The sequence below is a fragment of the Leptonychotes weddellii genome, chromosome 1 (assembly GCF_054177405.1).
Source record: "Leptonychotes weddellii isolate Sample4059 chromosome 1, ASM5417740v2, whole genome shotgun sequence".
Lineage (NCBI taxonomy): Eukaryota > Metazoa > Chordata > Mammalia > Carnivora > Phocidae > Leptonychotes > Leptonychotes weddellii.
The window spans coordinates 117981313-117995249 of NC_138369.1; the positions used below are offsets into that span (position 1 = coordinate 117981313).

Genomic DNA, 13937 nt, shown 5'->3' on the forward strand with positions numbered 1-13937 from the left:
CTCTGGGAAAGTATCCATTCAATTTTTTCATCCATTTTTAAGTTGGGTTGTTTGATTTTCATTTATTGTTCAGTTTGAGAGTTCTTTATATATTCTGGATAGAAGTTTTTTGTCAGATATATGATTCACATATATTTTTTCCCAGTCAGTTGTGTTTTCATACTCTTAATAGTGTTTTTTGCAGAGCAAATATTTTTAATTTTGATGAAGTCCAATTAGGTTTTACATCTGGGTACATTATCTACTTTTTTTTTAAAGATGTTATTATTTATTTTGAGACAGAGAGTGAGAGCACAGATGCACACAAGCGGAGGGGAGGGGTAGAAGGAGAGAGAGAGAGAAACAGTCCCAAGCAGGCTTCCCGCTGAGTGCCGAGCCCAACAGATGCTGGGCTCCATCCCGTGACCCTGAGATCATGACCTGAGCCGAAAACAAGAGTCAGATGCTTAACTGACTGAGCCACTCAGACACCCTGGTACATGATCCACTCTAAGTTAATTTGCGTGTATGGGGTGAGGTATAGGTCAAGGTTCATTTTTTTGTACACGGATGTGCAATTGTTCCAGCACCCTTTGTTGAAATTGCCTTTACACTTTATTCCACTGAATTGCCTTCATACCTTTGTCTAAAATCAACTGATCATATTTGGAAATATTTCTGAATTCTTTATTCTGTTCCATTTTATCTATTCTTTCACCAATACCCCCACTGTCTTGATTACCTTGCTTTTATAGTAAGTCTTGAAATTAGTGTGAATCTTCCAGCTTTGTTCTTTTTCAAAAGATTTTGACTATAATTATTATTTTTTTAAAGATTTTATTTATTTAGTTGACAGAGAGAGAGCACAAGCAGGGGGAGCAGCAGTGGGAGAGGGAGAAGCAGGCTTCCCGCTGAGCAGGAAGCCCAATGCGGGACTCGATCCCAGGACCCTGGGATCATGACCCGAGCCGAAGGCAGACGCTTAACCAACTGAGCCACCCAGGAGCCCCTATTATAGTTATTTTTGCCTACTATAGCACCTTTCACTGATTATAAATTTTAGAATCTGTAGTTGATTTCTACAAAAACAAACCTGATAGGACTGGAGTCATGTTTAATTTATAGATCAATTTGGGGAGGACTGACATCTTAAAACTGACTTTTCCAAACCCTAAGCATAGACCATGTATTATTTTTATAAACCATTTTCAAAGCCCTTATGAAAACCACATAATGTTCATTCCTCTCTCATTTCTTCTGCTTTGTTTTTAGATTATACCACAAAGCCATATGAAATGATGAACATGAACTTTCTCTTTAAAATCTGGTTTGGTTTTCCCAAGGCGCTGAGGGAGAAAATGCTCCTGCCACACCTGAAGGGCAGACCACGTGTGAGTAGTGGAATTTTCCTTCTCATCTCTGCACCATTTGTCAAGGTCTAAATCCCATTTTACAGCCTGAGGGATTTTTCCTCCTCCGTAAACAAAGCTTCTTTTGGTTGCTGGAGGGATAAATACTGCAATGGAAACAAAATGAAATGAAAAGTAGAGGGATGTGGGCAGGGGAATTTAGGAGGACCATCTTTCTAGTCTAGGTTCTGCACCAGAGCTTTCTCAACAGTGAGGGGGCAAAAAAGAGGAAAGACAAGGGAGCCATGGGGGAGGGAAGGAGCCAGTGAAATGGTGACTCCAAGGGCCTGCGAAACCCCCAGGAGCTGCGGTGGCCAGAGGACATTTTAAAAAGTGACATCTCCAGCTCCATTTCAAAGTGTCTGTGTTTCCAGACCATGAATGTCCCCTCTCCCATCTTCAGAAAATTCTCCTGAACTCTCTAATCTTCTGTGTACATGACTTTTGAAATACTGAGTAAGAATTGAGTTTCACAACTAAATCAACCAGATGCAAAAGCAAAACAGCTCATGTGAAAGGAAAAGAAGCAGGGAAGACCACAAGAAGAGAAGCCCAATGAGAAGAGGGAGGAACTGGGGAATGATGGCTGCCTCTACCTGAAATTTTCCTCCTGGTTACAGCTTAACATCTGCCTCCCCCGTTAGACTGTAAGGTCCAGGAGGACATCTTTCATTCCTGCAGTCCCTGGGGAGCAGCAACAGGGCTGCAGCAGTGGAGGTGACCAGGTTCTGGCTCTCACAGTGGTCCTACTTGCTCCTTTACACCCCGTCCCCAGCACCTGGCCTCATGCCTAGCCCCGGAGGCCTCAGTAAATGTGGTTAGTCTCAAATTGGGCCTTACATAAGGAGACACTGGCACAAGGACCTTTTTCCCCTCAGTGACTGAATAAATTCTAGCCTCCTTGGGGACAGAAAGAGAAAAGGGCTAAAACGAATTTAAACTGATCTGATAACGGATAAAACAAACAAACAAACAAAAAAGACACACAAACCAAAACCTGGGCCGAACACGATCTAGGCTCAGACAACTGGACAAAGAAATCTGGAGGTAACTCTTGTAGGCTGGGCAAGACCAACGTGTTCTAACACTTGGGGCACCTGTAGTTTGTCCACCTGTGTATACTTTGTGCTTGACTCTCCCTCATAGTAAAGTCCTCTAAACACAGGGACTCTTCTGTACTAAATAAAAGTGCCTGTACCTGCTGTTACCTTGCCATTGTAACTGGGGGTTGTACCTTTATTGGACTTTCTTCCCCTAAGACTCTGGTGGTTAGCACAGGAAGTACAAGTAGACAGCACTCCTAAAAATTTCTTCCTTTACAAAGGCTTATTCCTAGCTAAATGTTACACATTTATTACTTTTGCTTACTTAAAAGACTACAAAGTAAATCCTCACATTTTAAATGATAGTTTTCTTTGGAAGAAAGTGACTATTAATAAACGAACATTTCAAGTGGCTGGTAAAATACTTACACTCAGGGGACTAATGCTTTTAGCTTCCATTAGGTTTTTCAAGAGATTTTTAAGACTCACTAATAACACATCTATCATTTACTGGTTTATATGCCCTCCTGTAATGAGAAATTAAACCAGGTATGACAACTCCCAGGCCTTGAGCCAGCCAAACCTGACTTTTAATTCCACTCAGTATGGGAAACTTGGGCAAGTTTCCTAATCTGTTTAACCCTCAAATTTCTCCTCCATGAAAAAGGACTGCACTTCTGACTAAATTTAATTAAATCAAGTGTGTATAAAGCACAATATGTGACATTAAACAGATATAAAATAAATGGTGGCTATGATAACATCACTTATTTTTTTTAAGATTTATTTATTTGACACAGAGAGAGAGAGAGAGCACAAGCAGAGGGAGCAGGCTCCCCGCTGAGCAGGGAGACCGATGCAGATCATGACCTGAGCCGAAAGCAGATGCTCAGCCAACTGAACCACCAGGTGCCTGATAACATATTTTAATATTATTTCCATATCCTCCAGCCTCTACAACTTCTTTTCCCCTATATATATATATATAAAGAAGGAAAGAAAGTGAGGTACCATCTATAGATCTACCTTCCAGCTTGAGGTCATTCCTTCTTTCAAGGTAAAGATTAAAGCTTCTTAGTTGTCCAGGGAGGTCTATGCAGAGAATGGAATAAACAGGACAACCAGCACAGGAAGACCAGCACAGTTACCAAAAGCAGCCATTCCCTTACCCCACCCAATTAGAAAGCTTTCCCTTCTCTACCTACCTAAATCCTCTCCTTCCTTCAAATCCAGCTCAAGTCATACATCTAGTATACAGCTTTCTTGAATCGCTGAAGGTCACAACTTCAGCCTCCAAACAGCTCATGGATCTTAAGCCTGCCACAGAACCTTGCTCATGGTCGGCACTCTCCAAAAATCCATTCAGTGACGGTTTCTGGATGTAGTTGTGGTGCCTAAGTACCTAGGTGGCCACATAAAGGCAGTGGGCCTTGGAATATAGCCCAAAGAAAGAAAAAGCACACTGCACACAGGGAATGGTTTCTATTTTGCCCAGGGCTAGCCCTTAAAACTGTCCAAATATTTCATACTCTTACTGATTCTAAAGGTTGAAAGTGCTTTCCAAGTTACTACACTTGTTCTGAGAGGTGAGTGCACAGTTTAAAGCCCTCTTCTCTGAGGACTTCCTCCCCATTCCAAGACCAAACCAATTTCTGAACCCACAGCTGATATGATCAGAAATGTCTTAGTTTCCTCTGAGCCAGGCCAGTCAGGCTCTCCAGAGAGAGAATGTGTACAGAGAGATCCAGAGACTGAGAATCAGTTAGTGATTGTCTCTAGATCTGGAAAGGGATGTGGCTGGAGTGGCCATGTGGAGTTCATACTCACTGATAAAAGAACAGAGGGCTAGTCCACAGAGATGAGCAGAAGAATGTTACAGACAACGGAGAGAAGCAGAGACCAGAGTCTAGGTGACACCAGGGAGAGAACAGCCACCTCAGTTCTTCACTGTACATCTTGCTGATGAGGCCCACGGAGTTTCCTGCTCTGAGGTTTCCATACTCCACAGCCTGGAGAGTATGGAACATTCGAGTAATAGTGCTCAGGAGCTCAAATTCTGGAGCCATATCTGCCTGAGTTCAAAGCCTGGCCTTGCCACCACTAGCAGGATGCTACAAAACAAACTATTTTGTCCTCTGCTAATTTGAATTAAATATATACATCTTTAGTAACATCAATGTGTTAAATTCCAAAATCTCTAAAGTTTATTATAATCATTATTGCCCGCTAGTAAGAAATAAGTGCTTGAATTCAATAAGCCTATGATAATGAGATAGTCTTCCTTTTTAGATTCATTAAAATCAATCAATTCCTATCTCTTAAAATAAACAGAAAGAGAACCTATACCCATTTGGGAAGAGCTAATCCACGGTGCCAGACTAGGCTCAGAGGCTCTCTGGCTGGGCCATACTCACTAACATCTAAAGGGAAACAGACATGACAACAGCCTTACCCTTCAGGAAAAATTCCAAGAAAAGCAGGACCATTTCCATTTTGATCCTCGATGATTTCAACTATTCTGGCAGAGATTTTTACATTAGCTACATTAATTATTAATTCAGCAGAAATTTCAGACTACTTGAAGCATTTTTTTAAAAATAGTTAACACAGATGGGCCTTTATAGCACAAATGTAGGCCCCTGGCCAAGGGAGGCCCTGTTAGGGGGCCAGGCATCCAATAACTGTGCCTAACACCCATGACTCCCTGACAGGAGAGATCCCTGTGCTTAGTTGGTTCCTGGATAATAGATGGGAGGAAGCATTTTCGAGCACTCTTAAAAATGAACTGCAGTTTTTTAACATTCAAGATCCCCAACACCTGGGAAAACACAAAGAAAACATTTTGAGACCCAGTTTACTAATATAGTTTCAAAGTTCCTAGTAGCTTGCCTGTAACAACACTGTGATGAAAGAAAGAAAAAATGTGAATGAAGCACATTTTCCCTGTGAAATATACACAAGGTGAAAAGCCAAGGAGACATTCTGCTTTCCCCTGGAACCCAGAATGTTGGAAAAGAGGCTCACTCTCACCCTAACAACAAGAAAAAGCCAGATAAACTACAAAATTATAACCTGTCCAGAACCTATATAAACAAATAAAAAGAAATCACCTACAAGTTTTAAACGAATTGTGAAAGGTTTAAGTATAGGCTAACAAGAGCCAGGATGCAAGGGGAGCTCCCAGCTCCCTGCAGGCTCTTCTCCCTAGACTGGGTACAGGGTGGCAGTCTGGAGAGAGCCTCTGTCAGGGGGGCAAACCTGGAGGAGGGGAGATGCCCAGGAAAAGCACATTTCTCCCTATGGAAAAAGCCTCAGATGCTGGGGGGAGGCAGCCAACCCTTTAACTGGACTCCAGGGCACAGATGAAGACCCACTGCAGCTTGGAGAAGATTTAAAAAAAACAAAAACCCCTACTTCTGGGGGAGGCATAGAAAACTCTCCCAAAGAATATCTGCCAAAAAATCTGGTTCAAATTATTTTAAAGCACTTGCAAACACAGCCCAGATCCGGTGTATCATGTGAATTTATTCCATCTCTACAGTAATGATAAAATGTGGAACAGTAGCCCCTCACTACCCAATGGCTTCACCATCTCCAAAGTGCACTGCATGAGAGGCATGCTCTTCAGCAGCTTTGAATTTCTCTCTAGCATCTCTGGACAGCCCAGGCTCATTCCAAAGAAAGAAGCAAGGACAGTGGCTGATTCCCAGCCGGAGGATAGATTATTCCACACTCACTCAAGGCTGCCGTTCACAATTCCTGCCGCTGCCACAGTGAAGGCCCGGAGTCCAGAGGCCTTCTCATAACCTCTGCCACCCCTGCCTCACTTCCTCTGCCATGCTGGCCCCACTGCTTCATCCTGCAGGCACCCTTTTTCCAACCTGTGCCCTGCAGAGCAAGCTTGCCCCATTCATGCTGCAGTTTCTAGTAAGTACTAGGGGAATACTGGTAGAATATTCCTCTTGAGTAGATTGGAGAGGCAATAAAACACTCTTTTTCATGCTTCTCCTGCTAGTCCATAAAGCAAACAATTGAAGTCATTCTATACTCATGGAGTCTCTTTTGCTATAGTCCTCAAAGGATTTCTGTTTAACCACTTTCACTATATAGGATCATTCCAACTTGTAAAATAAACAGAGGGACTGAAATAATTATCACTCTACATTAGAGATGAGGAAATTCAGGGAATAGACGTTCTTTCCATTCAATTAAACATGTGATTCTTGATCTCCTATAATGGGTTTAATTTAGCCTACAAGGCCATAAAGCAATCTTAGTTGGGATTTCTACCCTTAAGTAAGACATGCCTATGTTATTAGAAAAGACTTTGCAACATGTTCAACCAACAACTAAAATATATATCAGTATTTGAAACAAAGAGAAAAATCCAAGCTAGACTGCAATCAAATGCTCAAAAACACACATGAGATGGATACCAACTAATACAGGTGTTCAGAAAAGGGAGGGAGGCTAGTCCTGGCCTGGCCCATTCCACAAAGGGCTCGTGGGGATGCCAGTTTTGAGGGGAGATTCAGACAGGCAGGCCAGAGACTTGCTGGTGAGAGTAACCACAAATGGGACCTAGACAGAAGAAAGTGAGACCCAAGGAGGCTAGCAGGTGGGTGGAACAAACCAGGACGCTTTCCAACCGCTCAGACAGAGCAAACAAAAGAAAGAGGTTTTTCATGAACAGTGCCAGGTACTGAGCCAAGTACCTAAGGATATAAAGATGAATCAGACATCTCCCCGCCCTCAGGGAGCAGACAATGGGGTGGCAAGGCAGAAATCATTCCCCAGTACCAAATTAACATAAATACCCAGTTTCTTAAAAATTATTTTCAAGCAGCAGTAAAAATTTCTGCCTTGATATAATAGAACATAAACTTTGAAATCAGATCTGACAGATCCTGACACTACCTCTTAGTAACACTATGGCTTTAAGCAAATTACTGAACTCGTTTTTTAAATTCTTAGTTTTGAAATCTTTCAAAATGAGAGTAACCACTCTCCAGAGCTGTAAAGATTCAAAGGCATAAGTGGAAAGGCCTAGCACTCAATAAATTTGGCCAATATCTCTAAATGGTTAAACACTTATGCTTCTTCTTGGAAGCATATTTCTAGTTTCTTGCTTGAAATCTGTACCTTTGGATAGGTTGTTAACTCCACGGGTTTTTTCAAGGTCAAATGATGTAGAATCCTGGTCTGAAGACCAGCAGTGAACTGAACAACTAAAGCTTTAGTATTGCAACTGTTGAAAGCAGATCAGATGCCCCGGCTAACAAGCTCAGTCACAACCTGCAGACACTCTGGAAATAGAAGCCATCAGTGAGAGGCCCTCTCCAAGGCTAGGAGGAACACTTGCTGGCAGCGATACCCCCCTCTCCTGTGCTTTTATAACCTGCTACCACCAGTGGGAAGACCTTGAGGGTGTCCCAAGTGCCAAGAGTCATCAACATTCAGGCAGTTGGGTTCTGCTTCTGAGTTTTGCTTTTGGCACTGCAAAGGAGAAAGCAGAGAGGTGGCCCCAGGTGGTGAGAACATAAACTCTTTTCTAAAGCAACATGTCAGGATTAGCCTTCAACCCTACTAGAACAGACTTCCACAAGAAGGTGGGTGCAAGAGGAAGAGAAGAACATTGATGGTGCCTATGATGTACTAGGGCAAAGAACAAAGTAGATGATGGCAGTCATACCCCCAGTCCACAGCTCTTTACCTACACCACAACTTCAAGCATATGCACAATTTCAAGCACAGTCATTTCAGCAGTCAATATTTCAAACTCCAAATTCTGTTTGTTTCATACTGCCTCCAGCAATATTTCACATTCAGCCTTCCCTGGTAGGATTCTACTGACCTTTTGTCTCAAAGAAAAACCAGTTCAGCAGCCACCCTGGCACCAGAAACATTTTTTTAAATGAATCATCAACACTGGGTCTTTCCAGATAAATCATCTTCACAAAATATATCCCCACAGGTGTATCATTCAAGATGTATATCATTATTGCACTAAATACATTGGACTAGGGTGCTCAAAGAGCAATGGAACCCATTAATTGAAACAATATGTAATATATAAACACTAAGAAGGCAGTTTTAGCAAATGGGCAGAACACTGAAGTAAAAACTTCCTGACTTTAGAACTAATTTGCATTATGGAAAGGTCTCAACGTTAAGTGACCAACACTGAAAATTACCCCGATAATTCTAGTCATCTGCATCCAAAGAATCTCTACCTGAATACGTTTTTATTTGGGGAGGTCCAGGGAAGGGGTGGGGGAAGAAAATGCTAAAAAGGACTCAATGTACCCCTGTCTCAATGCCCTCTTTACTAAACAGGGCCTGTCTTTCCACCACAACCCCTATTTCAGGAGCAAGGCATGCGTGTTCTGCTGCCCTCTTTTAACTCTGTGGAAGAGGATTAACATTGCTCAGTCTCCTGAAGCTTGCACTGGCTTGTCATCGGGGTTCACCCCGAGTGTGCTGACACCTCCAGGCGGTACTTCCAACGGGCTGGGGCGCCAGGCTGCGTACCCTCTACCGCAACCTGCGTTTCACTACGCTCGCTTGTGAACCAGCCTCCGCGGTTGGCAGTAGTTTGTGCTGGAAAGCACCCGCATTCGTTCAAGTTCCCTCTCCTTTCTCTTTATGTCGTAAACCGCGACACAACTGCCCACCCCAGCCGGGTCAGCGCGGGTAACGGATCCTAACAACCCAGCAGCCCTCAGGGGACTAGGCACCCGCCTGGTGAAGGCACCTGCCTGGTGAAGGCACCTGCCTCCCCCGCCCCCGCCGCCTGCCGCGGCCCCGCCGGGCGTGGAGGATCTCAGGGGTGCCTGGCACTGGCCGCCCCCAGCAGCAGCGAGGCCGAGACGCCCGGCCCACACCCCACCGCCTTCCCACGCAGGGCGCTGCCGGGGGGCTGCGGGCGAGCGCCGGGAGGAGACCGGCCCCAGAGACTACGCCCCCACCTACATTAATACAACGCAAGGGGGCAAAGAAAAAGCTCCATTTACCGATATGAGTGATCACTGTGGCCAGTCGCCGGCTGAGCTCCTCGGGGGCCATTTCTTCCTTTAACCAAAATAGCATTTCACCGAAAAGCCACTCAGGATGTAAACAAAACAAAGCAACACGTAAGTGTTTCTACTGCTGTTATGGATGGTATTTCAAAGACATCTCCTCCCGAGGATGCGCTGCCCTCACATTCTTCCTCGCTCTCTTCAGGCACAAAACGAGTCACTCCCAGCCCAGGCCAACTTTCCTGGGCCGCTCGGCCAGCCACGCCCTTCAGGGACTTGTCTTAGAGATTAAAATCCAGCAGCTTTCCCAACGTAATGTCTGGCTTTGAGAGAGAGGGAAATGGCAGTTCTGGAGGTAAGAAAAGCAGTCGCCCCAAATCACGCTGTAACCGAGCATCGGGCTTCCCCCGCCGAGGGAGCGCGTGCGTCTCTGGATTTGCGGTCCCCGTAGGTCGGGTCTTCGGCGCCGCCTTCCGGTAGGGTCGGGAAGAAGGATACTCTGCCAGGACGCAGAGGAAGCGCGGAGCCTGCGCGCACGGAGGGCGGACGGGTGGAGGAGCCGAGGGAGGAGGAGCGGAGGGCGGGGGCGGCAGGCGGCCTGAGGCCCCTGCTCCGGCGCGCTGTCCACCTCACGCCCCGCGGCGCGCCCCGCGCTCCTGCCTCCGCGCCCACCTCTCCCCGCCCCCGGTAGCGCGCACGCGCCCGAGCGCTGTCTGTTGCCAGGTGGGGAAGCTGCGCCCCTTGCCTTGCGGGGAGCCCTCGGCGCGGCCCACGGAGAGGGTCGACTCACGGTGTGTCCTCGCAGCTTTTGGGGAGAGGAGACAGCGATTTAGGCGCTCCTGCTAGTGCCGGGGTTCTGAACGCCTACCTCGACCCCTTCCTTGCCCGCCAGGTGCCTGCAGAGCGGCCCAGGCGAGGAGGGGGCTGACTGGGAGAGGTGCAGCCATCCTGCCGGGGAGGCTGCTCGCACCGCCGCCCCTGCCCCAGGGGTCGTCTCAGCGGTAATCAGCGTGCACCGGACGCACCCGCACTCGGAGCCGGGGACGCCGGCTGTGCGCGGATAGGGCTGGGCACGCATGTGCGCACACACATCTCCACCGTGTGGGCCTTTTCCTTTGTGCAGCTACTCCAGGGCGCCACCGCTCCGTCTGCCACTGTCAGGCGCGCCAAGGCTCCGTCCTAACAAGGCTCTGGCACAAGCCCCACGCGGGGCCCTCCTCCCTGTCAGCCCCGGGAGCGTCTTCTCTGGGCCGCTCTCCCGCGGCAATCGATGTCCCGCAGCTTCCTCACGTGGCCCCAGATACTACCTGACAGGCAGCGAAAGCCAACCCCATTCCGCAGAACTCCACAGCCAAAGCCTAAGCAAACGCGAATCTGGTCAGGTTGTTCCTCAATCCATTCTACCACGGGGGACCCTGAGTATCTGGTCGCAAGACTGCCAGGACCGTCACAGCTTCTAAGCCAAGGCCAGGAAGCTCAGCTTTCCTCTTTGACATGTAAAACGCCAGACCGCCAACACTCCGGATCTAATCTCTAATAGTAGCCAGTCATCCCAGGGGCATGAGGACATTTTTAAATGCTTTCGGTAACAGTCGTGGGCTGTGGTTAAGAGATTACTCCACAAGCAACCTGAGATTCCCGTGGAGGGTTACTCTGTCCTGTGAGGTGCGGGCTGTGCACTCTGCCTGCACAAGTAGAGCAATCATTTTCATAGCACCCACTTGAAGAAGAGTCAGAAAAGGGTGAAAGACACAAAGAAGTAAGACAGCTTTGGACAGCGTTTCCGTGGTGGTTTCTCTGCCTACTCAAGAGTCACAAGTATTGTTGAGGAACCAAATGAAGTGTTTCTTGATCATAGTAGTCGGAACCCTGGTGCCCAGTCAGAACCAATTGTGAGTTTCGATCACTAGAAACAAGCGCATTGCCGAGGAGGCAGATGATGTGCAGCGTTCTGGCCTTTGCAGATCCGGTGACCTCAAGCTTCCTGGACAGGTCCTTATGTGTGAAAATCATGAAAAGGAGGGAGAGGAAGAGAAGGCAGAAGAAACTGATAAATAGGGATGAGGGACAAAAGGAAAGGCATAGAAAAGAAATCACACTCAGAGTCTTGCTCTCCTTTCCCACATCTGTACCTTCACAATCTTCAAAGGTCTCCATGGAGGGGCGGCTGGGAGGCTCAGTCCTTAAGCATCTGCCTTCAGCTGAGGTCATGATCCCAGGGCCCTGGGATCAAGCCCCACATGGGCCTCCTTGCTCAGTGAGAAGCCTGCTTCTCCTCTCCCACTCCCCCTGCTTGTGTTCCCTTTCTTTCTGTGTGTCTCTCTCTCTGTGTCAAATAAATAAAATCTTAAAAAAAAAAAAAAAAAGGTTTCCATGGAAAATAATTGGCTGAATATGGCAAGTTGTAGCAGGCAGTACCTGTCCTCAGAAACCAATTCTGTCCCCCCATCTCTAACACGTGCTCTTCCAGGGCCCCAATTGCTTTACCTGGGCTATGAGGAGGTGGGTCTGTGGTCTCCAAGTTTCCTTTTCCAGTTCTGAAATCCTGTCATTGTAACTAAGAAGATATGATCGCTTAGTGTGCAATAACCCATACCTCCCCTTGCCCCCCTCCCAGGAAAACAAATGGTCATTGTCTCCATTGCTCTTGTGACTATGAACAATCCTATTGTCTTCTCTTCTTCCTCTCCATCCTCCTCTTTTCTGTGCCTCCTTTTCTCCTTCCTAATTCTGATCTATTTCCTCTCTCTGACAAATCACATTGCTCCAATATCTGACAAAATCAAGGAACAAGCCAGAATAGCCTGCCTCCTCCAGTGAATCAATTAGCCACCAGTCACATCCGTTGAACATCTGCCATATGCCCAGGGTTGTGATAGGTAGTGTCAAGTACAGCAACTGCCACCACCATATACTAAGTGACTACCCTGCCTGGTGCAATGGTAGGCATTTCATAGACATCGTTTAAGCCTCACAACAACCCTTTAAGGGCTTTGGTCTCATTTTACGATGTTGCTAGTACAAAGATGAAACTGAATATTACTAATCTTATGAATCTAGACCAGTCTCTGCCTTCAAGTAAAGCTTTGCCTAAGCTTGGAAAGAGAAACCTCCTCCAAGCACTGCCAAAGTAGATTCCACCTCTGTTGGTGAACTCTCAGCACAATGAAGAGTAAGAAAGGACCCACTTTGGGTGACCCGGATGAGAGTGAGGGATGCCTGGGCATCACACGGTCACCCAGTTGAGTCTAGATCCATGGTTTTCAAACTAACAGAATCACCTAAAATACAGGTTTGTTGGTTGGTTTGTTTTTAATATGGATTCCTGGTCCCCACCTCCAGAGATCTGACTCAGTAATGTGGAATGGAACCCAATAATTTGCATTTCTAACAGGTCCCCAGGAAAACTGATGCTGCTGGTCGTGGGACTACACTTTGAGCACCATTGGCCTAGAGCAGGGCTCTTCAAACTTCTTAGACTGCAAACCACAGTACGATATAAAATTTACATCATGACACAGTAGACATACATACACATAATGAAAACAAAAGTTGTATGAACAATTTCTTTTCCCTTACTACATGTGAAGCCCTAAAATACTTTCTATTCAATTTCATTTTTAAAAAACAACGGCCAAATTGGGGAAATTTGCATTTGGAAAGTAGGGTATTCAGTTATGTAAGAAAATATCCTTATTCTTTTAGAGATGTATGCTGAAGTTTTTGTTTGTTTGTTTTTTTGTTTTTTTTAAAGATTTTATTTATTTATTTGACAGAGAGAGGTAGAGGCACAGCGAGAGAGGGAACACAAGCAGGTGGAGTAGGAAAGAGAGAAGCAGGCCTCCCACCGAGCAGGGAGCCCGATGCGGGGCTCGATCCCAGGACCCTGGGATCATGACCGGAGCCGAAGGCAGTCGCCCAACCAAGTGAGCCACCCAGGTGCCCCGTATGCTGAAGTTTTTAGGGATGAAACATCATTGTCTGTAATTTAAACTACCTTAGCAAGGAGAATAAATGAGATAAATACTGGGAAATGTTCATAATTGTTAAATCAAGATGGTATATGGGTTGTTTTGCTACTTATTCTCTCTACTTTTATGCATGTTTAAATATTTTTCAAAATAAAAAGTTTTTTAGAATGATTGTTTGGACCTACTCAGCTGCTTGTATGACCCATTAAGGAGTTGCTCCCAGCAGTTTGAAAAGCTCTGTGCTAAGGCAGAGCAGAGGAAAACAGAAGAGGAAGAGAGATGGTAGAGATAAGGGAGGGAGGGTGGGGAGAAGGTGACAGGAGATGGAGGATAAGGGAGGTAGAAGTGCACTGTGGGAGGGGGTAGGGGTCACCACAAATGCCTCAGGATAATGCCCCTCTAAAGGGCCTCTTTTTCCACATCCCACTCTGTCTTCACTGTCCTTTCTGCATTGGACCCTGGGCTACTTGGCAAGGAAAATACCTTATTCACTTCTGTAAACCCCACAGTTCCCGG

At 46.1% G+C, this 13937-nt stretch overlaps 1 protein-coding gene across 2 annotated transcripts in view; it reads right to left on the reverse strand.

The window, feature by feature from the left end:
• Positions 1–10143, reverse strand: part of MCF2L2 (MCF.2 cell line derived transforming sequence-like 2) — a 202850-nt gene extending 192707 nt beyond the window's left edge. Inside the window, exon 1 of one of the 2 annotated variants that reach the window (XM_081830363.1) lies at positions 9445–10137. In XM_081830363.1, the coding sequence (XP_081686489.1) occupies positions 9445–9520 (76 nt within the window). In that variant the 5' untranslated portion in view covers positions 9521–10137. Of the gene's footprint in view, positions 1–9444 lie in introns of both variants that reach the window. The other variant, XM_081830355.1, reaches the window with a different exon arrangement.
• Positions 10144–13937: the final 3794 nt, after the last annotated feature.